Source organism: Equus quagga, chromosome 9 (genome assembly GCF_021613505.1).
Source record: "Equus quagga isolate Etosha38 chromosome 9, UCLA_HA_Equagga_1.0, whole genome shotgun sequence".
NCBI lineage: Eukaryota > Metazoa > Chordata > Mammalia > Perissodactyla > Equidae > Equus > Equus quagga.
This window is the reverse complement of record NC_060275.1, coordinates 88,768,826-88,795,023: the sequence shown is the minus strand read 5'-3', so window position 1 is coordinate 88,795,023 and position 26,198 is coordinate 88,768,826. Positions and strand designations below refer to the sequence as shown.

The 26,198-nt window shown below is 37.8% G+C and overlaps 1 protein-coding gene across 2 annotated transcripts in view; it reads left to right on the top strand.

The window, feature by feature from the left end:
• Positions 1-227: 227 nt before the first annotated feature.
• The window catches only part of C7 (complement C7), a 49,564-nt gene continuing 23,593 nt past the window's right edge, over positions 228-26,198 (top strand). Inside the window, exons 1-10 of one of the 2 annotated variants that reach the window (XM_046672078.1) lie at positions 228-406; positions 5,389-5,457; positions 5,773-5,828; positions 7,614-7,689; positions 10,795-10,936; positions 13,718-13,865; positions 14,915-15,053; positions 21,993-22,163; positions 23,439-23,682; positions 24,622-24,732. In XM_046672078.1, coding sequence (XP_046528034.1) covers positions 401-406; positions 5,389-5,457; positions 5,773-5,828; positions 7,614-7,689; positions 10,795-10,936; positions 13,718-13,865; positions 14,915-15,053; positions 21,993-22,163; positions 23,439-23,682; positions 24,622-24,732 — 1,162 coding nt within the window. In that variant the 5' untranslated portion in view covers positions 228-400. The remainder of the gene's footprint in view (positions 407-5,388; positions 5,458-5,772; positions 5,829-7,613; positions 7,690-10,794; positions 10,937-13,717; positions 13,866-14,914; positions 15,054-21,992; positions 22,164-23,438; positions 23,683-24,621; positions 24,733-26,198) is intronic. The other variant, XM_046672079.1, reaches the window with a different exon arrangement.

Sequence of the window (26,198 nt, the reverse complement as noted above, 5' to 3'; positions counted from 1 at the left end):
AAGGAGGCTTACCCCTGGCCTTACAGAGTGTTATTTGGTTGAAAAATCACTTAAACATGGAACTGACAATATTTGCTCCTTTTCTTGATTTACTGATGTTTTCTCAGAACTACACTTCCAAACAGCCCCAGCTGGCTGAATCTAAGGCCTGTGTAAATTGATAAGATGCATCTGGCTTCAAGACACAGACTGAGTACAGGCGCAGACTCTTCCGGAGAATCTGATTGGGGTAGGAGCTGAGTCTCAGAACCACTTGCTGTATATATCGGTGCCAAATTAACCCCCAGCAGGGAGAGACAGGGAGGGAGCAGACTGCTGGGTTCTTCCTGATGGTGAAATTCATGGGGGACACAAACTGGAGATTTTCTTCCTCTCTTCTGCCCTGAGTGTTTTCCCAAACATGAAGGTAAGATAACAATTTAATTACTTTTGTAAACTAAGCTTTCTCAACAGGGAAAGAGACTTAACTGAAAGAACTCAAATAAGGAAAACATGTGGGAAAGAAAGAAAGAGAAAGATCTAAGGGTGACTTTTAAAAAATCCTTACTTAATGTATTTAACAGTTCAGCCAGGGTGAATTCCTTTTTTTTGTCTTGCAGTTAAAATATTGGTTCAGAAGTCTGGGAATCAGAGAGTGGAGACAATGTTTATGAAAGCCCTGAGAAAGCCGTTAAGAAATACAATAGTACTATTGTTATTTCTTAGGGAAAAACTTCCTCCAGTGGATTTTGTTTGATTTGGAGCCATGCAATGAGCCCCTGGTGATTTGACTTATCTAAGAGTTTTATGGAAAAGTGAATTTAGACACTTGGAACTTCAGAACTTAGAATCCTGGATGAAAGCGTCAGGATTGTGAGAGTAGAAGATACAGATATAAGGAATGAAACTAAAGGTTTACCAAACACACATGTTGGTCGCATGCAAAATGGCTAAATGTTTAAAAAAAGTACTATTCAACCAAAGATATGGCCAAAGGCAGAAATAACTATCATAGACTAGACTTCTAGTATGCAAAAATAAGATGAAATTGCTACTACAATTTTATTACTGCAAATTTTGGCATTTAAACTTTAAAAATTTTGCATTATAAGACTGGAACAGTAATTTCTGAGCCCTGTCAACTGCTCGATTGCTTTTGTGGTCACTGTGCCATCCATTTGCAATACTGAATCTGTGCTCATTTTCCAATGGGGTTGGAGCAGGAGCCATATACAGGTCCTGAATAACTCATGCGTGAAATTACATGGCATTAAATAATTAAAAATTAAACACAAATCACAAAGTTAATTTGTTTAATGTTATGATGTTAGAATATCAACTAACCCTACAAAGTTAGGATTATAATCTAATCTAATCTCTATTACTCTGTCTTGTATTTTTATTTAGAACTTTAGAAAATTTGTTAGCTCAAAAAGAATATGGTGCTTTTCTGAATCATCTAATTAGCATTCTTTCTTCTAATATTTGTATTAATCATCAATGAATTTCCCTATTTATTTTATGAGACATCTTAATAATTGTTTTGTGCTTAAAAATATGTTCACAATCATTGATTATTATGGTATTTTTCTTTTGTGATAATAAATATACTTTTCTCTGTCTATTGGCTGATACGATATCAACAAATAAAGAAATTATTTTCCTGCAAGTTGCATGCAGAGTTCTCACCTATATTTGAAGCAGGTAGTCACACTTTTACAGTAAACCTGAAGGGCATGCTTTTGTGATACATTTCAGAGAAGGAAAACTTGGCCTATGAAGACACAGCCACAAATGACTTTCAGGTCTGGCCTTTTAAGGGGGAGTATTCTTTTGTCTCCTTCTCCCATTATTCACATGAACTAAATTCAGAGAGGTAGTCCCAGAATCCCCTTGGTTCTCTTGGTATCCTTTGCATAGGATTCAGAGTGGAAGGGGCTTCTCTCTGAGCTGGCTGTGGCCTAGCCTTTTATTCCCCCCTCCCTGTGAGATGAACCTGGGATTTGCCAACATAAGGCATCATTCCCATGGGCTGGGATGTGGTCAGACACAGGGATGTCCTAGCTCAAGTCCTCTCTGCTTCCTTACCACACCTAGAGCTGATCTGATGTTATCAGCTGTCTTCTACCAATTGTACTGTGTTGTTGTTTGAGCCTTTAAAAAAATGTTCTTTTCCAGATTCAGATGCTACCTTATTGGCAAATGTAAGTTCAAAAAGAAGAAAATATCTATTATTTTTCCACCCAGAGATAACTGTTGTTAATGTTTTAATCTATTTCTTTTCAGATTTTTAAATGAATATGTACAAAATATATTTCACTAAATTGTTATCAAATTGGATCTGGGTCTTTTTACTCATTATATCATATGGATATGTTCTTTGGACAATCTATAACATGCTTCTGACGGCTATGAAACGCTCAATCATATTATTGTGCCGTTTAGCATTTCTTTATTATTAGAAGTGTTGCAAATTGATGTTTATTTCTAATAAAAATGTAAGTAAGCTGATTTTAAAATCTTCCTTATTCATCTGGAGAATGCCCTATGTTCTAAATTTTTGGTCAAGATATTAATTAGGACATGATGAATTAGATTTGATTTTTCCATACTATTTTTTGGAATTTAGGTATGTGGAATCCAGGGTATACTACAGAAATTAATACTTTGTTTTTTACCCTAAAAGGACTCATGGTTAAGTAGACAGACACAAATGACCAAACTTGGAGAAATTGGAAGCATAGAGATAATGTTTGTAGCTGGAACACGTTAGAGGAAGGAGGTAGAGCTCATGCTCATTTGGTGATAAGAAAGAAGAGAAGAGAATTCTGGGAGATGTAGTTCCAGGTTAGCTACATTACACAGGACAAAGGTTGCATATCCTTTCAACTAAACAATTCTTTCATAGAGTCACCTTAGATGTATACCTATCTCTGTCATTAATGTGACTGTTTATTGATGTGGGATTGTTCTATCATGTCCGTTTGATGAGATACTCTTTCCAAAGGCAAGGAATGATAACTGCTTCCTTTCTAGGTCCTCAGCTAGCACATATTCAAGAAATTCTTTTGGTTAATAGATTCAGCTTGTGTAACTCATGAACAGACCTGACCTTGTACTATGTGTATCTTCATGGGTTACAATAAGGAGGCTGTATGTGAGGAAGGAGGTGGCAAAGGCACTCCTGGTGAAGAAAAGTATATTCCCTAAAACTTGATTGGCAGTCTTTTAAAACACATGTAATAGAAGGTTAAAAATGGATTTTTCCTCATGCTTGTTTTGACTGAGGGTCAAAGGCCAAGAACAGTAAGTGGTCAGTACCCCCACATTTTAAAGTGAGGTGTTGGACATTCAATTCAGTATTACAAGAAGAATAGCCCTAAACCTGTCTGGTGACCTTTTGGCCATCCCATTCCCCAAGAGTATGCAAGATCATATCCTTTGGAGTATGAGGGATATGGAGAATGATACCTGACCCACGTTTGAGGCATTCTAAAGGCACAGGCTGGTGACTGGCCTGCCTTTAATGGAGGAAATCAACACAACATTATTGATTACATCCTTGGCATTCAGAATTTGACAGGCCAAGGATGTGTGCAGGTATCCCATGGACCAGAAGTGGACCTTTGGAAAGGAGCCAGACTTGGGTTGTCAGAGGCTCTGCGTGAGAGACTGCATGCAGGATGAAGCAACCCTAACAGATAGCATCAGTATGGAAAGGACTCCCAGGAAGCAGGCACTGGTGAGAGGCACGAGTGATGAACAAAGAGATGAATCATTTGTGCCGGAGAACAGTGGCTGTAGATCCCAGAGGGGATACCCTAGGAGCCACAAAAACACTGTGAGAGAAAAAGAATTGACATTCAAACATCCAGTACACCCTGATTTACCATCACCAGACTAGCTGGATCAGTCAAGCAATATCCTTTTTGGCTTTTGTCCATCTCACTCATCCCTCTCTGACTTTGAAGAAGACAGAGGCAGCTTGGGGAGGTGAGGAAGAGATGCAGAAGAGCACAGTGAGGATTTTGAAGTGGACCCCATTCCTCCCGTATTATAAACATCTGGGAACTGAGAGTCGGAGAGAAATTTAAAATTGGATGATGAATCGAAATTTGACTATTAGATTGTTTCAAAATTTTTTTTTTTTTTGAGGAAGATTAGCCCTGAGCTAACATCTGCTGCCAATCCTCCTCTTTTTGCTGAGGAAGACTGGCCTTGAGCTAACATCCGTGCTCATCTTCCTCTGCTTTATACGTGGGACGCCTACCACAGCATGTCTTGTCAAGCGGTGCCATGTCTGCACCCGGATCCTAACCAGTGAACCCCAGGCTGCTGAAGTGGAATGTGCGTGCTTAACCACTGTGCCACCAGGCCGGTCCCCAAAATTTTTATTTTCTGAAAATGTGACTGTTAATGCCTGTGAGTAACTAGTAAAGCTATGAGATAGGATTTCCCAGGGGCAAGAGAAACAAGTTGACATAGCACAGAGTAAAGACATGCTGTTGAAAAAGAAAAAAAACACGAAGTTTATAATTAAAAAAAAAAAAACCTTTAAAAGGTATTGCTTTACAGTATGTGCTTCATATATTTGTTGAAAAGTCAGAAAAGCATTCATGGCATCCCCCAGCATTTTTCACTCATTTCCAGGGTGCTCATAGCTGTGGGTACCTCTCTGCCCTTTTGGTTAAACTAATCAGAATAATAGAGTAAAAGATTTTAAGAACTGTAAAAAGCAGAAGGAGGCAACTAGGATTTTACAACTGAAAGAAAGATACCTAATAAGAGGATGGGTGATCTAGAATGGCTAGTAGAAGAGTCTGGAAAAAAAGTTGGGAAGCCACTCCACAGCTACATTGAGACAAAAGAGGTTTGGGCAGGTCAGGGGGAAGAGAAAGAATACTGACCTGTTAAAATGTAGGGTGAGATGATTTTAAGGACTTTTACACTGGGCTATGAATCAAATGCATTTGTTATCTTAGAGAGTCTCTACGAAAGATTTGAATTGTATTCCCCCACTTCAGTTGTCAAAGTAGAAAAACACATAAAAGTAAAAATAAAAGAAATCATGTATAATTTCACAGCCAGAAATGAACTATTATCCTTTGTTATATTTCTTTCTAGATTTGTTTTCAGTGCATGTTTGATTTTTCAAACAAAATGTAACCACATTTTATGTATAATTTTGTAACCTGTCAGATCCTCAGTATTTAGGATGGTGCTATCATGTAGCGATGATTATGAAAGGCCTCAGAGGTGTTTTAAAACTGAGGAGCCACCCACAGAACTAAGGAGTACAGGAGCTTCACCACCCCCGCGGCGAGGGATGTGCTTCACCTTTCGATTCTTCATTTATGAAGCTTATTTCCCTTTTAACTCTTCAGCTCTTGGCTCTGCTCTTTCTTGCAGGCTTTCTCCCCTCGGGATGTCCTCATGGGCGCTGAAGTTAGAGGAGACAGTGGAGAAAGGAATTTAAAGGTGATGGGACTCTAAGAAATGCTTGCAACCATTTAACTCTAGAGAACATTTTCAATTTGTTAGTCCATGACATCGCCCGCCCCTAGTTGTCTTTACAGAAATGAATAGTAGGAGGTGAGCTCAGCAGAATTATAATAAACCTTTATTTAAAATGGAAACTTAAAAGACAAATAGAGTCATCGAACATTCTCCATGGTTCTTCACTGTTTATCTTCCCAACTCACAAATCTTGATTGGTACCAATGTATTCAGTTTCAACTCATTAAAGAAATGCAAACTAAAATCATGTTTTATTGTTTTTTTTTTTTCACCCAGGCAATAAGTTTACTCATCTTGGTGGGATTTATAGGAGAGTTCCAAGTCTTTTCAAGGTAAGAATTGTTTGGATTGTGTGTGGAAATCATTAAAAATTACTTTTTTATTCTTAGGACATTCTTTAGTGTGGCCTGAATTTTACATTGCAGCCTGAGCATACTTATCCCTTCAACACTTTATCTTTCCATGCTTTGAGAAAAGGCAATGATAGCAACAGCTTATTTTATTTTTAATCTTATTTTATTCCCTGTAAGGAAGAAATGTGAAGACTAAAAATACCTCAAGGGTTTCCGCCTGTCCCAGCACCATGGTTTTACCTGTAATTCAGAGAATTGCAGACAGCCTACACATCTTAGAGCAGAATTTGATCTTTAAATGCAGCCGTCGCAAAATATTCTTTGGATTTTAAAGGTTGAGAGCTTTTTAAGAAAATAGTTTTATTGGCTCTTGAGACCTGGAACAAAGCCAGCATCATCTGCCCATGGCCTTGTTTTGCTTTCCATGTCAGTTTGATGGGATGGGACCAGGTCAGTACACTTTATCGGGCTATCAGAACATGTGTCAGGAGCTCTGCTGGTGATGACAGGGTACAAAGAGCACCAAGACAGCATTGAGAGTCAAGGGGTGATTCCGGTCTCAAAACAGCTGATTTCAATACAAATGTGCTAAGGGTTCTGGGAGAGGCTTGCACAGTGTACTGTGGGAGCACAGAGGGCATGAGGCCAAGTGAGCTTCCCTACCTAAGCCTCGGTGTTTGGGGAAGACCTCTGCCTGTCCCTGGTTCACAAAATAGAAAAACAGCAAGTTTAGATTGTGTATGGGTCAAAGATGCTAAGGCATTTGGATCATTGGTGCCATGTTGAGGCTACAGGTTAGCAAGGTTGGCCCCATAAAAGCACCTGAGGCACACCCTACAGAAGGGGACTCCTCACTTGCAGAGTCACCTGACAGGCTTAAGATAAGCACGAATCACCTTGACTCAAGAAGTCTTGGAGGCTAGGAAGGTACTGCAAATCCAGAAACCAGGAGTCTTCAATCCTTTCTCCCTTGTAAAACGTGCTTGTAGGCTGGGCTCCCTTAATCTCATAGGACTAAGCCATGTGACCTCCTCGACACAGCCGGAGTGAAGCATTGTATGAGAGCCAACTATCTATTCTGCACATGTGTTTTATTTGAGTGGAATTGTTCAGGCTCAAATTGGCCCTGCTTGGGTGTGTGCTTGAGAAGTAGCCTAAATGAACAGGGGGAACATTTAAAAGTAAACTCCTGTCCATTTAGCCTATGGTAATTTTTAGTGCCCACTTCTCATAGGGTCTTTTTAGAGCTTCTTGTCTCCCTGTTAAGAGTTTCTGTATAACTCTTCAATTCATCATTTGAATCCTTTCAAGGGTCACAATATCTACCTCTTATATGTTCTTACTTATTGTCCCAACTCTGAACACTCCTTTATTTATATTTCCATAACACATTATACTGTATACATTTCTGTTTTGAAATCTACCAAATTAGATATATTGTGTTATGGATTGTGATTATATTATGGAATTATGATTATTTGTTTACACACCTGTGTCTTTGTCCTCCCCTCTATCAACGGTTGGTGACCTATCTCTTTCATTATGTTTACAACTCTAGTGTCTAAAAAGTGCCTGCTACATTATAGATGTTTAATAAACGTTAATTTCTAAAAAATGTGGGTCTCTTCCATATATATTTGTATATATTTTGGATACCTTTGGTACTTCTTAGAAAAAAATTGTGAAGCAAGTTTTTACAATTTTTGACTATTCTTTGTGTTTTCTCTCTCTCATTTTTCCACCTGCTCTATGACAATTTGACAGTGCCTCCTCTCCAGTCAATTGCCAGTGGGCTTCCTACGGCCCTTGGTCAGAATGCAGTGGTTGTACCAAGACTCAGGTAGGACCATGCAAAAACTTTGTTTACGATTTAGTTACAGAAGCAGCTTAGGTCTGGACAAAATGGCATTAACTTTTGAATGTTATTTTTTATGTTTCTCAAAAATAAAATTAGTAATTTTGAAGGGAGAAAAGTATGACTTGTTTAACAATTAATATTGTAATAAAGTAATTTTTGCATTCTCATTTTTCTTGCAGGACTTTTCTGAATCTTATGTTGAGCCTAGAAATATACAAAGGATAAAAGTTAAAAGCAACTCACTAATTCTTTAACTGTTAGAGAAACAAGAATAGCATGAAATGACGTTCATAGATAATTCAAGATCTGTTTCATATTTACTGAGTTCAACTTCTTTTCTTATTTGAAACAAACGATAACAAGTAGCAAAATGGCTGCTTTGTTCTACCTAACAAATAGTGAATGACCAAGAAAAGTCAAACATTTGCAAAGTTTTAAAGTTTATTTCTTGAATAATACAAATAAAATATGAGATTGATCTGGATTTTCTAGAGTACTTCTAAAACGTGTCTGCTTTTTTCCTTATTACAAATTTGTTCATTGGAGAAAACATAGAAAAGTATAAATAAAGAAAACACTACTTATAATTCCACCATTTAGAAGAAACCAGTATAACAGCATTTTGGTATTTATTCTTTCAATTTATTTTCTGTGTGTTTGTGATTTTTTAAAAATAGAATTATTTGACCATAGTTTTGTATTCTACTATTTTAACCTAACATTATACTATCAGCATGAATTTTAATAGCTATATTATGTTCCATTATATGGATATGCCAGGCTTGTTTATCTGCTTTGCTATTGTTTGAGATTTAGGTTATTTACACTCTTTGTTATTATACATAAAACTTTAATGAACATTTTTGTACATAGATATCTGTCTTCTTTTCTGATAATTTTCTTAGGATAAATTCCAAAAATATAATGTTTGTTTTAAAGGTTCTGAACTTCTGAGTTGTTCAATATTTTCGTATTCATATATAATTGAAATATGACATTATATTAGTTTCAGGTGTACAACATGATTCCATATTTATAAAATATTTTTTCACTTACGATAAAAATGTGTATTTAAAAATCATTTTTTAATTATTACAATAACAGAACCATATTACAGAAGGTAATTTTTGTTTTGAAGCATCATCATTTTCATCAAGCATTTATTGAGAACCTACATGAATGGTGTTTACAAAACAAGTGACAAATGCAGAATTTGGTTTCTGGCAAACATAATAGATGATAACTCTTATTACAGGCACACAGCTACATGAATAACGAGGCAAAAGTCAAACAAACACTAAACCACAGAAAACAATTTTTTTTACTGAGGAAGATTAGTGCCGAGCTAATCTCTTTTTGTTTGAGGAAGATTGTCACTGAGCTAACATCTGTGCCAATCTTCCTCTATTTTGTATGTGGGTCACCACCTTAGCATGGCTAACGAGTGGTGTATATCTGTGCCTGGGATCCAAACCCGCAAACCCAGGTTGCCAAAGCAGAGTGCATCAAACTTAACCATTATGTCACAGGCTGGCCCCCAGAAAACATTTTTATAAATTGAAAGAAGTTAAGAAAGAGTAATGAATAGAAGTAGATAGAAGGTATTTTTCCTATCAGTAATTTTTTTCTTTGAGTGAAGGTCATCATGCAATGAGTACATCCCTAGATTATAAAACAAAATTTTCATCCAGAAAGAGACAAGTGAAAATGAAAAAGCAGTCATAAGATCAGAATTTGACAGGTGAGAATGAGACCACTGAGAGCAGGCAGCCATCAAGGTCATCCTGGCATATGGAGAAGGACAACATTATTTATACCAACAACACAATCTGTGCTTTAGAACTTCAGAAAAGGACAAATTAACAAGCCACATATGAGAGATGTTTTCATAAATTAAATATGGAAACTAAGAACTTATCAAGAAACTGCACTAAGTTTCATTTCCTATTCATATTCCTCCATGGCTCCTCGGCTGAGACACAATGAATGGTGCTGGAACCAGGCCCGGGCTGATGCAGAACTGCTCAGAGTTCAGATTTCATTACTGTGACCCCTTGTCCCAAGGAATCCCCACTTCTAACCTAATTTAGGATGGATGAATAGATCAACATTGGTTTGTATATCTAGTCTACCCTGTTAGTCTTTGTTCAAGGTTTAAATTCTCTGGAGTCTCAGATTTCATTCATTTTTATTAATGGGGAAGAGATGAGTGCAGGAAGAGGTTTAAAGATGCTCCTTTGGTTGCCGTTGGGGAGAAAAGGATTTTGTAAATCTTTCTTTTTGCTTAAATATTAGATACATGTCTTTATATTGATTAAGTGAATTTTAGGACGAATTAGTTGTTTTTCATTTAGCTTGATGATTTCCTCAATTCTCCTGTATTCCCCCCCCCCCCCCCCCCCCCCCCACCGAGAAGTTAGCCTTTGACATATTTCCCATTTCAGAGTTCAAGGATTTAGATTGTCTAGTGAAATTCCATTGTAGATGTCCCTTCACCTGGGTAGCTGTACCTAGGCTTCTGTTTTGTGAATTTGACTTCCGTGTTAGCATATTTCTCTCTCTCAGGATTGTTTTGCCTTGCCTTGCCTTGCCTTCCTGAAGAAGGCTTACCATCCAGCACTCAAATCATTTTCTAAAGGTTTCCCTAATTCCACTTCCTCTCAAACACCCCCTCGCCCCCCAGTACCCTTCCCTCCCTCCGGCAAAATTCATTTTGACTTTTCTAATTGGCTCTTGGTACACAGCTTTGGCAAAAATACTCATCATTCTATGTTGTAACTTATTTGCATATTTGCCAGCTAACTCTGTCAAATTCCTTTCTTAAAGATTCACTAATTTTTTTTTTTTGTGCCCAACCCTGAGAATAAATATATGGGTGGGAGTGCTCTGTAAATAATAAGTCAAGTGTTACTGGACTCAAGGACAAGCGGGTCTGTGGGTTTATTGATTTTGGAGGTTTTACTTCTGTAGGACACGAGGACAATTTCCTGAACATTGCTTCTCCAACTGTATTAATTTCTCTCAGATTTCATTTCTCAGGTAAAGGAAGCTGGAGCTATGACAAAGCACTGCTTGTTTTGTGTTTAGACTCGCAGGCGGTCCATTGCTGTTTATGGGCAGTATGCGGGCCATCCTTGTGTCGGAAGCGCTTTTGAGACGCAATCGTGTGAACCTACCCGAGGATGTCCAACGGAAGAGGGATGTGGAGAGCGTTTCAGGTGTTTCTCAGGTATTTATTTTCCGCAGCCTTGGCATGCAGAGTGTGCATTCAAATGCTATTTGGTTCACTTGCTCAGTATGTATTTGTTGAATTTTACTGAATTTATACTGGCCTAAAAATTAATTTTCCCTAAATATCAGTAGGATTTTTCTTGGCATATTAATCACACACTCAGCTATCATTCTTTCAAATGCAAGGGGAGGCATCTGGTAATAAAGTTGGGGATACTCTTTGCCTCTCTGAGAAGAGATATGACTGTGGACAGACCCAAACAGTTCTTGATGTTGCATTTTTGGTGAAGATGTAGAGTAAGTCTGCTATGTACACTGAGATTGGGCAAAAACGACTTTACTGTCCAAAGTATTATTATGTTTATAAGAAAGGCAAGTCTAATTAGCTAGCCAAGGAGCAATACAGGTCACCCCATGCATGTGGTGATTGAAGCATAGTTTTGGCCCTGAGTCTTATTTGACCTATTGTCTACGTTGCAATTGTACAGTCAGATTAATTCAACCACCTTTAGCAAACATTTATTATTCTTATTATGTTCCAGATATTGTGATGAAGGTTGTGAATACAGAAATGAAACACATACCCTCTTCTCTCAAAAATAATAAAGTTTTACGGGTAAAATAATACATAAATGATGCCTGTGTTAGAAGTCGTCCCTGGGGTTAGCCCAGTAGGGCAGCGGTTAAGTGTGCACATTCCGCTTCGGCGGCCCCGGGGTTCGGCGGTTCGCATCCCGGGTGTGGACACGGCACTGCTTGGCAAGCCATGCTGTGGTGGGCGTCCCACATATAAAGGGGAGGAAGATGGGAGTGGATGTTAGCTCAGGGCCAGTCTTCCTCAACAAAAAGAGGAGGATTGACAGCAGATGTTAGCTCAGGGCTGGTCCTCCTCAGAAAAAAAAAAAAAAAGTAGTCCTCAAAAATACCTGTCAAATTCGTATTTTACTTTCAAAACCCAAATCGGATGACACCTCCTTTGGGAAGCCTTCCCTAAACCCCCAAGTGATAGAGCTAATTCACAAATCACTTCTCTGTCTTCCCTACGTACATTGTACCACTGTAAATGCCAACAGGGGTCTTCTGCTTGCCGCGACACAAGCCAACAGTCAAGGGGCAAGATGGTAGGAGGGAAACAGTCTTTTTACCACAGCTTTTCAGCAAGGGGGAGGACGGTGGACTAGTGTCCTAAAGAACCATCCTAAAACTACAAGATTTTGAAGCCGTTATACAGGACAAACTCGCTGAAGGGAGTGGTCTCGGAATGTTGACCAAATGGTGTTATAGTCCTTGAGACTACAGGGGATCGCTTTCTCGTCACTGGTGACAGATACCAGCAGAGAGATTTTCCCCAAAGGTCGTAATAACCCTGGAAAAGCTCAAAGAACAAAGTTATTGCCTTATTGGAATGGGGAGGTCTATGTATAAGCCAAGGCTACAAAATTAGCAGAGCCTGCATATTTCTCACAAGCAGATGTGTACTTCTCTAAGCTACGTGCAAGCTAAAGCATCGATAACAAGGAAAAGGGGGTGTCTTGTGGGTCAGGGTCATTTATAGTCCTAACACGGTTCCCCTCTATAAGATGGCTCCCCTTACGCTAACCTGTTAACCATTGGCTGTGTTTATCTTAGCTATTTAGGTGGTGTTAACACCACCTGCAATCGGGAGTAGTTGTTGGCCAGGATGTCTCTCTTGGTAGACTGTGAATTCCTTGAAGATACGGATTATATTTCTTTCATTTTGCATTTGGAGTGCCTGGTACATAGTAGACTCAACAAATGTTTGTTGCATTAGATTGAGAGCATAGTGAGGTGCATGCTGTACTATCAGGACAGTGTGTGCGATGCATACTCTGAGGACACAGGAGAAGGACATGCATTGTAGCCTGTGGGGTAGGGAGGATTTCTGAGAGGAGATGATGTTTAATTTAATTCTTGAAGGACAAGTAAGTGATAGGAAGAGAAAACCCTTCTAGCCTGAGAGAACTGTAAGTGCAAGGTCAGTGGAGATGACAGCAAGCCTGGCCTTTTATTTATGCAAGTGATCCAGTATGACTCGGGCGTAGGAAGCTGGTAGGGAGATTGGCTAGAGATGATACTGGGGAGGCACACAGGGGCTAGATCATCTGGTACCCTCCAGTGCTTCCTTGGTACCCTGGGCTTATGTCTATCATAACAATTGTGTTGCTGAGTTATAATGATCTATGTCTTCATAGTCTTTCCTATTAGATTGTAAAGTATATGAAAAGCCCAACAAATACCTATTTATTCATATTTGTACCCCAACACCTGGAGGAGTGTCTTGCACAGGGTAGGTGCTAAAGAAATGTTTGGTTTTAATCTTTTGACCCAGTTCCCAGGCTCTCAAAGCTTATATATCTAAATCATCAAGAAAAGCAGGACTTTGGCATGTTGGTCAATGATTATAAAAAAGAAATAGAAAACTGAAGGGCAGGAGGTCGATCTAGCTTTCCAGTGGTTGATATTGTATGAATGTGGGGGATTCAGACAAACTGTGTGATGATTGTGAGTGAGAGCCTGGAATTTGAATTCAGATTCTATTTTCACTTTTGTGTCCAGCTGAGGTCAGAATCAGTTTTGTGTGTTGCAAAATGAGGACCAAAATAATCACCAGTCTTTCCCTTGACACTGAGGATTTATCTCAAATTCATGTTAGATTATAAGTGCAATGTTGGTGGTTGGGGACAAAACCTTTTTAATCCCAGGTAGTGCCTCCCTTCTTCCCTCTTTCATTTTTTGTGGGGGCTTTTGTTGCGTACAGGTCAGTGCATCAGCAAATCTTTGGTTTGCAATGGGGATTCTGACTGCGAAGAAGATAGCGCTGATGAAGACAGATGCGAGGACTCAGAAAGCAGACCTTCCTGTGACCTTGATAAACCTCCTCCCAACATAGAACTTACCGGAAATGGGTAAGGTGCCGGGCAGCCTTCGGTAGGTTGTAGTTTTTCATTTTGTTTTGTTTTATTTTATGGTTTGATAAGTCTAATGACAAATCACCTAATAGCCAAGCCTTTGGCCCAGAGCTCTTTGCCACATCCTGAAACATATTTTTAATTCATGCCTGTGTACTTATAATGATATGTGGTAAAACGTAGAGCGGTCAATTGTCCCTGGGCTGTCCAGCTTTTAGCACTGAAAGTCCTGTATCCAGGGAAGCCCCTCAGACCTGGGAAAACCCGGATAGTCGGTCACCCTACGGGAAGGAGGGAGAGAACTGATTCCATGATTTCAGTGATGTGTGGATACTCAAGAAGATGAAGAGAAAGCAGAATGAGAGCAGGGAAGGAAGACAGCCAGCAGTGGGTTGGGATACTCAGGCTGAGAAGCAATTGCCTAAACTAGCTGGGAATTTTCACTTCTAAGGGAAGTTGGGACAATTTTGTGTTTGCTTTTTCACAAAGAGTCCAGAGGAACTTTCAAGGGTCAGACTCAAATGAAAGTTTCAAGGCTTTAAAAGAACGTATTTTAGAGTGATCATTAGATGTGATTTTTCTGTAATATTTTAAAATTCATTAACAGAGAAATGGTAAAATTATTCTAAAGAGTATACCATTCAGCATACTAAGAGGCAATTAGTTGAAAGTCATTGTGGAGTGCTCTCTCTCAAGAGTAATCTTAATTGTATTGGTTTTATCTATAGATTCAATTCAAAACCAGCTGTTGCCATAGATACAAAAGAGCTGTGTTTCCCAAACATATTCTTAGGCTGAAAGGATGTTGGATTTTCCCAGCTATTGGTTTTAGCTATCATACCAAGCAGGGGAAGGTGGATAATGTGTAGTATGAATTAGGATGCTGTTCTCTTTACCTCAGTTCTCTCAAGGAGATGCTTAATGGTAAAGTATTTCAAGAATTTCTAGAGTTCTCTAATGACTCCGTTTTCAGCAAGTGCTATTTCTGGTTTTTAAGTGCCTTTTCTTCTGTCCTCCATTCTTTTTTTTCTTTTTTTTTTAAACAGCTACAATGCACTCACTGGCCAGTTTAAGAACAGAGTCATCAACACTAAAAGTTTTGGTGGTCAATGCAGAAAGGTGTTTAGTGGGGATAGAAAAGATTTCTACAGATTGAGTGGAAATATCCTCTCCTATACATTCCAGGTACTTAATTACGTTGATTTAACTTATTTCCAATCTGTGAATTGTTGCCAGAGAACTGTTGCCAGTTATTTACGTGATATTGATTTTTTGGTGTTTATTGAGAATTTACTTGTGGTCTAATATGTAGTCAAATCTTATAAATGTTTTATACGGGCTTACAGGGCAATGATACTTTTAATTTGTGTCATTTAAGGTGAAATATCCTTTTGCCTCATTTTCAACTCTGTGCTCCAAGTGGGCCCGGGACCTTATGGTCTGTCCCTGTATGGGTGCTAAAACTCAAGGCCCTGGCCATGACTGGTTGTGATGATCTCCTTACCACTGACCCAGTGTCACTTCACTTAAAAATGCGTTTATTTTTAAATTGTGAAATATTTCATATCTACAAATGAGAGTGAATAACATATACATGCAGTTTAAAGAAAACTAATAAACCAAATACCCATGTATGCCCACCACCCACCTTAAGAAACAAAACATTGTCAGGGTCTTAAAAGCTTCCCATTTACCCCGCTCTGCTCACATCCCCCTCATCCCCACTCCCTGCGCAACCACTATCTTATATTTTGTTTTAATCATTTTCTTGTTCTTCTGTATATGTTTATCCCATATGTCTTTGTCCCTAAATCAAAAATTTGTGATTTAGTTTTGACTGTTTTTGGCCATTTATATAAATAAATCTTATAGTATATATTCTTTCATGACTTGCTTTTTTACTCAAAATTATGATTTTGAAATTTATACCTGCTGATGTAGGTGGCATTTTTATTACTGTTACCAATTTTTCTTACAAAAATGCCTTGAACATTCCTGTGCATGAGTTTCCATGCAAATGAGCTAGAGTTTCTCTAGGACACACACCCGGAATCAAATTGCTGCCTTGTATATGTGACACTTTACTAGGTAAAGTTTCCGAAACGGATGTATCAATTTATACCCCCACTAGCTGTGTGGAAGAGTGGTCTGTGCTCCACATACTTGCCAACATCTGTATTGCCTGACTTTTTAATTTTGCTTATGGTCTCAGGATCTCCTCTGTTCCCAGGATTCTGTTTCTCGAATGCTGTTTCTGTCATACATGCTTAAACTCATCCTGTTCCTTGATTTCAACTCCAAATCTATGCATACAAAAATGTTATGGCTTTGGGGGACATTCTTGAAGATTTGGAGGGACTATAGAGGAGAGATTTCCTGTTGCAGTAGTGCAAAAACATTCAACAAAAACAGTTGGCATCCTCCATCTTAAAACGTCCATCCTTCCACAACCTCAACAAAATGAAGTTTCTGGTCTCATCTTGTTTTAGCCTCTTTCTTGCTGTCTTTTCCAAGATCTCCTTTCTCACTCCCTTCCCCCCTTCTTCCCAGAACTTCCCAAAATTTCTGATTCAGTGCTCCTTATCTATTACTCCAAAATTTGTAAACCCAAACTGTTAGGATGTTCAGACGGAAGGGCCTTTTGCTTACCCAAATTAACCTTCTCCAGAAAGCAGAGGGTTTTTTTTGTTTTTAAGTAATTTTATTTGGATTATAATGGTTTATAGCATTATGTAATTTCGGGTGTACATTATTGTTTATCACTTCCTGAATATACTTCATTGTGCTCACCCCCAATAGTCTAATTTTTACCCATCACCATACACATGTGCCCCTTTGTCCCTTTTGCTCACCCCCAGCCCCCTGCCCCTCTGGTAACCACTAATCTGTTCTCTTTATCCATGTATTTGTTATCTTCCACATATGAGGGAAGTCATGCGGTATTTGTCTTTCTCTGTCTGGCTTATTTCACTTAACATCACACCCTCCAGGTCCATCCGTGTTGTTGCAAATGGGACCATTTTGTCTTTTTTTTTTTTTTACGGCTGAGTAGTATTCTATTGTATATATATATATACCACATCTTCTTTATTCATTCACAAAAATTAACTCAATATGGATTTAAAATTTGGATGTAAGACCTGAACCATAAAACTCCCAGAAGAAAATATAGACAGTACTCTCTTTGACATTGGTCTTAGCAATGTCTTTTTGAATAACATGTCTACTCCGGCAAGAGAAACAAAAGAAAAAGTTAACAAATGGGACTACATCAGACTAAAAATCTTCTGCGAAGCAAAGGAAACCATGAACAAAACAGAAAGACAACCCACCAACTGGGAGAACATATTTGCAAATCATTTATCAGACAAGGGGTTGATCTTCAAAATATATAAAGAACTCATACAACTCCAGAAAGCAGTTTTGATTATGAACAGCAAATTCCATCTTCCAATTTACAATGGAATAAGTTACATTTAAGAGTTATCAAATCTTGAAAATGGAAAGTGAACCTGATCTGAAAAATGATCATAGCTGCCAATTTTTGAATATCTACTGTGGCATCTGAGTCATTTTAGGCAATTTTTATATGATTAATCCTCACAATATGTGTGGAAGGTAAGCAATATTTTCCTATATTTATATATGTAGAAATCGAGGCTTACAGGACTTCAGCTAATTTGTTCCGAGTCACCAAATTAATGAGTAGCAGAACTTGGATCCAGTTTGTCAGATTTCACAGCCCTTTATTTTTCTACTGTATTTCACTCTCCCAGTGTATGGTATTTCATTGCTGTTCAACTCTAAATTCTACATAGCGAGTAATGTGAATTGTAATTTAACTTTTGTCCAGAAGGGAGAATGTGAAATAGGCATTTGCACAGAATTCGTTTTCTGCTTCTATTCCTAGGAGGATATATTGATAATTCTTTCATAATTATAAGGGGAGTTTTATAATATGTATTTGGGTCAAATTTAGAAAGTTACAGAGCAGAGAAAATAATAAGGAAGAGAATTTCTGACATAGTTGGAAGGTAGACATGCTGGAAGTCTGCAGCTTCTGAAAAAGAGGAATAGTTTAATAACAGCATAATCCTGACATTCGTTTTCCTCAGCATGGCGTGGTTTGTGGATTGACATCTGAAATGCCTTTCCAGTCACTGAATTTGAAGGTGTTTGTCAGAAAGAGAGGGAAATTATAGCCTGTTATTGAGTGAAGAATAGAGATGTCTTGAAGATCCAGCCTGAGGGAAGTGAGGTGGAAGCAATAGGCAGAGAGTCAATCACTGAGGTGCTAAACCCAGGTGCGGCTGTGGAGGCTGTGAATGTCCTTCACAGTTCAAATAGATTGATCTGCGGCCACTGGGATTCAGATATCTACGAGGTGGAAGGTGACTTGGACCATAAATATTAGTAAATAAACATAAAACAGAATCAGTCAATCTCTCTTACAGTCTCTGGGTTATCAGCATGGTAGTTTATCCAGGGCAAACCTGGTTTCTTACTGAGTAAACCACTTACTTTGATGCCACGTGCATTCTCTGTTTCCTCATATTTTTCATACCACAAGGAAACCTTTGAAACAAACACATTTCTGCAACATGGTTTCTTTGGGAAGGTGTCCCTTTGTTTAGTTCAGCCTGGGAGACAGCTGAAGACTGTCGGGTTTATTCTCAGCATGTAATGAGTTGCAAATGAGAGTGAGTAAAGATTAAGATGGAACAATTAACAACTTCCTGGATCCTCCTGTATTTGGTCTTGAATGTACTTGACTTTAGTGTTTGAAGATCCTATATGCCTGTCAAATAAATAACAAAAACGTATTCTAAAGGCAATTTTAACTAACGCTTAATGATCTGATCCTCTGCTCCCTCTGTTGGTATCAGTCTAGATATCTGAGATTTCTAAATCTACCTTGTTAACCAAGAACAATTTGAATGATGTTAAAAATAGCTCACATATAATAAAAACCTTTTATATGCAAAGCACTATTTCAAGTGCTTTACATGGATATTTTTTCTTTATAATAACCCAAGAAGGTGTCATCTCTATTGTTACAGATGAGGAAACTGAGGCAAAGAAATGCTGAATAACTTACCCACGATCATAGAGGAAGTAGATGACAAACCTGGGATCTGGACCCTAGAAGTGTGAGTCTAGAGCCCTTGCAGTGGACTAGACTTTGGTGGGGTTAGAATATGTATAGGTATTGATAGGAATGAGCCAATGGAGAAAGAAAAATTGAAGCTGTAGAAGAGGGAATAATCAATCAAGTTAATAAATCCTTTGAAGAGGCGAGAGGGAATGCCATACAGAGAAGAGACAGAGAAATTAACCCTAGATAGGGAGGAGGGACACTTGTGGAGGAAAGGAAGAGAAGAAATGTTAAGAAGATTGTAGATTAATTAGCCAGAAGTTTAAGAGGACTCTGTGATAGGAGGAGTGTTGGTAAAGAAAGAGGTTGAGTCATCTTCTGAGGGTGAAGGAAGTGGTTGTAAGATTGGGGAATTGAAGTAGGGGTATAAGTTTTGAAATTGATACTATAGAGAATGGGAGAGAGTGAGAATTGGCTAGAGAAATACAGGATTGCTAGAATATATTGAAGGTTCCACTGAGGTTGGAAATCAAGAATGGATTTATAGTGGCACCAATCTATAGTTGTGTGAGTTTTGCATAATAGCACTAAGCAGCCTGGCTGTAAGCATTGAACCAGGGTTGGGTTTTTTTCCGGGCAAATTTGATGGTGGGACATATCTAGGCAAGGAAGTTAAGTTCACTGGCAAGAAAATGGTTGAAGTCATGGACCACAAAGCCTAATTGCAACAGGAGGGGCGTAAAAAAATGAAGGTGCTGATAGGGAGAGTGATGGGAAAATAAATTGTCTTATTTTGTCTCTCCAAAGTTGAATACTCAATATGGCAATGATAGAATGAGAGTCAAAAGAGTAAGAGATGGCAGAGTGTAGTATGTTTGAATTTGTGATTTCGGAGGATCAGTGTGGAGGAATTTAAGGTCTAAGCTGGAAGAAAGAAGGTATGAAAACAATTTAAGATCATACTACTTTGAAAAAGATGATTCTTGCAGCTATGTGTAGGGTAGATGGAGTGAGGAGATGCTGAACTAAAGCAGCTAAGAGGCTTATTTGCATAAATCATAAATCAAGTATTTGAATTGTGGATCTGAAAACGAGGGAAAATAGGCCTTTTTTTCTTTTTGCATTGAAAAGGAGGTAGATAACCTCTCTTTCTGAAGAGACATAAAAACTTAAATTCTGTGTCTATCCAAAACCAAACAGGACTGAGACACTGTCTAATGATTGTAGAAATCTCTAATCGCAATTTTAATAATATTCTCTTTGTAGTCAATAATAATACATATATTCTCCATTTCATCTTGAGGCTGAATTTTTGCATTTGACTTTTAAACAAAATAATTTCATAATACAATGAAAATAATGCTCTAATAAAAGATATGGGGGCCGGTCCCGTGGCCTAGTGGTTAAGTTCGCGTGCTGCGCTTGGGCGGCCCAGGGTTTCGCTGGTTTGGATCCTGGGCGTGGACATGGCACCACTCATTAAGCCACCGTGAGGCGGCGTCCCACGTGCCACAACTAGAAGGACCCACAATTAAAATATACAACTATATACTGGGGGGATTTGGGGAGAGAAAAAGCAGGAAAAAAAATATATGATAAAATCTATCTTATTTTCTGATGTATTTTTAGCATGCATGCCTAGTTTTTAACATGGGTAGTGATAAAAGTAGCATAATATTTTTTGGCATTTTGCTGAATTTCTTTATAGTCTTTTTTTGACTGGGCATATACTTGCAAGGTTGTAGTTAATAGAATTATTACATTTATACCTGCTTTCTCATTTAACATGCATATTTTGTCTTCATAAAAATCATTTAAGATGGCTGCATAACATTCTGTCACTTTCTTTCCTTTCAGTTTTGTTTTTAAAGTGTATTATATTCATCATTTCAACTTTTTCTGTGCTTATTTATACTTTGATCTCAAATGCAGATATGAATGGATATATAATAACACAAATGCTTGTGAAAGGAGAGTTACTGATTTGAGCATTTATACAGAGCAGACACTGTGAGAGGGCATCGTATTGCATGTTTTGTTTAATTCTCATGGTGATTGACATTTTTAACAAATTACTTTCCTATGACTTTTAAAACTCTAGAGATTTTTACTTAAAGATTCAGATTTATCTCTTTTCTTGAAAAATCAGACAATCTGTCAATGCTAGAACCTGTAATTACATATGGCGACTATCTGATGGATTCGAGTGTTGGGTGTCCCTTAGACAGGGTGTGTCCTCACCTCTTCATCATCTTCCCTTCCTCTAGATGCTTCTGACATTTATATTACTTGCCAGCACACTGTAGACATTTCATTTTGACACTTGATCTGGAGAACATAAAGGATATATAAATGATTGTCTTCTCTCTGAATGTTGGAGCTGTAAGTTCTCAGTTAGCCACATATGACTATCACATATGACATATGATACATATGACTATCCTGTTGTCTTTTTCAAAATTCTTTGGGGTGGCATTTTCCTCTACCATCCAGCATAGGGAAAAAAATTCCAATTTTAGCATTTGTTCAAGTCAAACAGAAGTAGGAAGTTAAATCTACTACTGGATCACAAGGAACAATCCAAAACAAAGTCCAAAAGATCTCATTGCTTCATATCACCTATTTGCATCTCAATTCCCCTCTATTGGATAAAAAGTCAAAAGCCAAATGCTTTGTAGTTCTCTGTTAGTGTAGCTTTGTTAATTTGCTCACTTCTGGACTAAATTTTGAAATTAAAGGAAAATAAAAGATGTTTGTACACAAATGGATTTTGTGAATCTCTTGAGATTGCCATTATTGATACCATGCCTCCTGCTTAACAAAAAGTAATTATAGGAGGAACTCTATTCTTTGTACTCGTACAGCCCTGGTCTTAATGAGAGTCCCAGTTTTGTGTCAATGAAGAGCTTTGTCTTTTGGAGGAGATTGTATGAATAAAGTATCTGTGTTAAAGGAGCTGTGAAAAAAGGTTCTTGGTTATATCCAAGGCCTTAACCTGGTCACAACAAAACTTTTCATGTTCTTTATAGGTGAAAATAGATAATGATTTTAATTATGAATTTTACAACAGTAGCTGGTCTTATGTAAAACATACATCGACAGAACGTACATCATCTAGCAGGAGGAGATTCTTTTTTAGCTCTTCATCATCTTCTTCGCACAGTTATACTTCACATAAAGATGAAATCCATAACAAAAAGGTTAGTATGAAATATTAGTTAACTTTTTCATATTTTACTGGTTTAAGTATTTCTAACATTAACAGAAGTGTATTTACCAAAAGGATCAGCTTTCATTTTTTAAGGCAATAATATCTTCTTCAAAAAGAAAATAGAAAATGTTTCTTTAAAAGGTATGATCTTGTCTTATGAATTCTCTTGATAATATGTTTATTTATACTTTTTATCATCTCATTAAAGTATTTGTTCTTACTTGAAAATCTTAAATAAAAAATATTACTTTCAAATCTTCTAGTTAAAACTATCCTAGGTTTCTAGTTCATGATTATTGATGCTATTTTATAGTATTTTACAGTATTATTTTTAGTATCCAATTTATGTGCTTCCTAAACACTAATACCAGAGTCTTTTTTAGAAGGTGAATGAAACTAAAAGATTTTAAAACTTTATTATTTTTGAGATACCAAAATTTTCTTCCGAGGAAGCTACAAGACTTGTTTTCAGATACTTTGTTGTTTTCAGATACTGAAACTCTCATCTTGGGCAACCTGAACAGTTGCGATGGATTGTACTATTTGATATACACTTACTGCTGATGAATTTTTCTGGTTGATCATCAGTCACAATCTGCCTATTTTTCTCATTCTTAAAGTCAGTAACTTGATTAATAAATCACACAAAGGAGGTATAAAGGAATATTGATTTTATCTGTTTTATGACTAAGAAGCTGACCGTGGAAATACGAGCTGTGAAGACATTTATTATCTCCATATTATACTGTTTACATAAGTGAAGATTTGTTGTAAGGTAGATCTGTCTTGAACATTATTAAAAGATACTTAGGAAATATTTAAAAGACCTCATTATAAAGTGGCTTACCGTGGAAATGCCCCCGTATGGGAGATAAATTATATGGTCACCCTAACTATAGGTTATCATCAAGATGTGGACCCTAGGCACACATTATTTTATATACTTATTTGTGAGTTTATTTACCAGTTAATGAAGTTGATTCTCTTTTTCTAGTTGAGGAGGGTGTAACGACTTGGTCATATGGTTTTAAAAGTCATGTATAAAAGAAATTACCCTGACATCACTCAGATATTATTCCTATTGGGATTCCAAAAATTCCTGCGATTACTTTAAGTGGGTGGGCCCATTATGCATCAAAAATAAAAATTTGTATAGTCTGCATTGATTGGAGGTGACCGTTTATAGACATATTGGACAGAAAACCATTTCCATTGCCTTTTTATCTTCAATCTAAAACTCTTTTACTCTTTCTTCTTCCTATAGAGTTATCAATTATTGGTTATTCAGAACACTGTTGAAGTGGCTCAGTTTATCAATAACAATCCGGAATTTTTACAACTTGCTGAGCCATTCTGGAAGGAACTCTCCTACCTTCCCTCTCTGTATGATTACAGTGCCTACAGAAGATTAATCGACCGGTATGGGACACATTATCTGCAGTCTGGGTCCTTAGGAGGAGAATACAAAGTTCTATTTTATGTGGACTCAGAGAAAATGAAACAAAGCGGTAGAGTATTAAAAACATTATTGTATAAAAGCATTGTGGGGATTTTAATGGGGGAAATACATATAGTTAACTTAAACTTTAGAGCTTCAAAGTATGACAAACAGAGATGAAATTGCAAAGGAATCCAAAATTGTGAGAATCCATTCAACTCAAAATCTTGCAGTCTTTAAAAAAAGCCAGCCTACTCTTTTGGATAGTACCCTGACACGTGAGTTAAGCCATTATTATTATTGGCTATCTCCAGAGGGTGTTCACTGGATTTTTTAGAATACTTTTTAACCTTTCCCATTTCTCAGATTAAATAATATCCCTCGAGGAAAACTAATGCGGAATTTACTGATATTGCAGAAGTCAAAATGTTTTAAAGAAGTATTTTATTCACCTCTGTTTGTTACCACTCACATTGCTTTAAAAAAATCTGCTCTGGATACACAAGTTTGTTTACTACCTAATACTTGCAACAATAGCTTACATTTATTGGATTCCTTCCTCACAACAGGTGTGTTACACGTGTTAGCAATGATCCTCACTACTACCCAGTGAGATGACCACTATAATTCCTCTTCTGCATCCTGAGAAATGGAGACTCGGTGCCATGATAAGACTCATCCAAGGGGATATAGATTATAAGGAGGTCTAACTAGCTCCAGAGTCAGCTGAGCTTTTTCCTTATGCTATGTTGCTGCAAAATTGCCTGATTTTTGTTGGAATCTATTATCTATGTATCTACTATTTTGTTTAATAACAAAAATCAAATATCCCTTTTTATGACCCTTGATCCTTCTAGAACGCTTGAAAATGTACATATTACATCACTCTTGATTGGATGGCCACAGTGGTAGGAAACAACCTTTCATCCCCACTCTCACACCTGGTTGCATCTCAAAGGAGGTCTTCAATAAATGTGGAAATTAAGCACCTTTTAAATTTTTTCCCTAGGTATTAGTTCAGCAGATGAGATGGAATGTACTTCGTCAGATGTCAATCTTATTTTTAAATCATCAAAACACAAATGCCAGGCACTGAAAGAGGCCTTAAAATCAGCTGCAGGTAAATGAGAAGTTACAAGCTTGACCTCCATCCCTCTCTCTTGTGGTTAATTCTTGGTCTCCAAGGGCCTTTGAAATGTCAGCAGGTGTTTTATTTTATGTTTTTCATATATTTCTTTATTTTTGCCTCTGAACTCTCTTTCCTATGTCATGGCAGTGAGGCATCACGCAGAGTGGAAAGTTTAGTGGGTATCTCCTGTGTATGTAAATACGTCCTCAGTGTACACCACCTTTCTCCCTTATGATGATGGTTGGCAAAGAAGTCTAGGAAAATGACATCAGCAGAAGGTTCAGTTCCACTCTGTGACATGGCTGCTCAGTGCAGTTAAAGTTTTTGGTGCACACTGGTGGTGGTGGTGTTGGTGGTAGTGGTGGTGGTAGAGAGGGTGGGGAAGGTAGCGTGTTAGTCTTTGAGTGATTGAAGAAAGAATTGGAAGGGTAAGCGGATTTAGACTGTATCTGAGATCCCACGTGAAGGTGTTTGGATTTCATCCTGATGACAAGGGTGCCATTAAAGGATTTAATACAGGGAGTGATTAAATGAAAGATTACAAAAGTAAAGTTGTAGAGAAAGAAGAGGGACTGTGAAGGAATAATCTTATAGGATAAAAACCAGAAAAGATCAGAAATATGGGAAGTAAAGGAGAAGCATTTCTCTCAGCGAGGAACTGGGAATTCTTGGGATATTGGTGGATGGCTGCAAGAAGGAGGGAGACAGAGTAGTAAAAGCAGGTTTATTTACTCGTTCACTTACTTTATTCATCAACTATTTATGGAGCCTGCGGTATGTCCCAGGAATTGTTCGAGGTCTTGGGGATATAGCAGTGAATATGTCAGACAAAGTGCCTGTCTTCATGGAGCAGATACGACAAAGGAGGAGGATGAGCTTTTGAACAAGATGGAAAAAGGATGATCTGGAAACAGAAGTGGAAGCGGGAGCTTTGGGAACATACTGACATCAGTTATCAGTGGGGCTGGCAATTGGAAGCTGCTCCCCAGTTTTATTTTATTTTGTATTTAACAAACACGTAGCACTTACTATGTGCCAAGCACAATGTTAAGTGATTTACAAAAGTTAACCAATGTACTCCTCTTATGTAAAAGTTAAGTATTATTCATACTATCATTTTACAGACAGGAACACTGAGGGACAGAAAGCTTGCCCAAGATCACAGTTGATAAGCATCAGACAAGCGCTTCGAATACATGAAATCTGGCTTCACAATCTAGGCTCTTCTCTCTTGCACGAGGCTGATTGTCTAGGGGTAAAGCGCTAGTGGGAGCAGAGAGCTCACTGGCATGTGATAGGCTGGCTAGAGGCTAAAAAATAAACATAAAAACTGATTTCTTAGAATCTGCAGTTCTTAAACAGGTGTGCCAGTTAAGGCAGTGATTTTTTTGTTTTGTTTTCCTGAGTAAGATTCACTGTGTGCTAACATCTGTTGCCAATCTTCCTCCTTTTTTGCT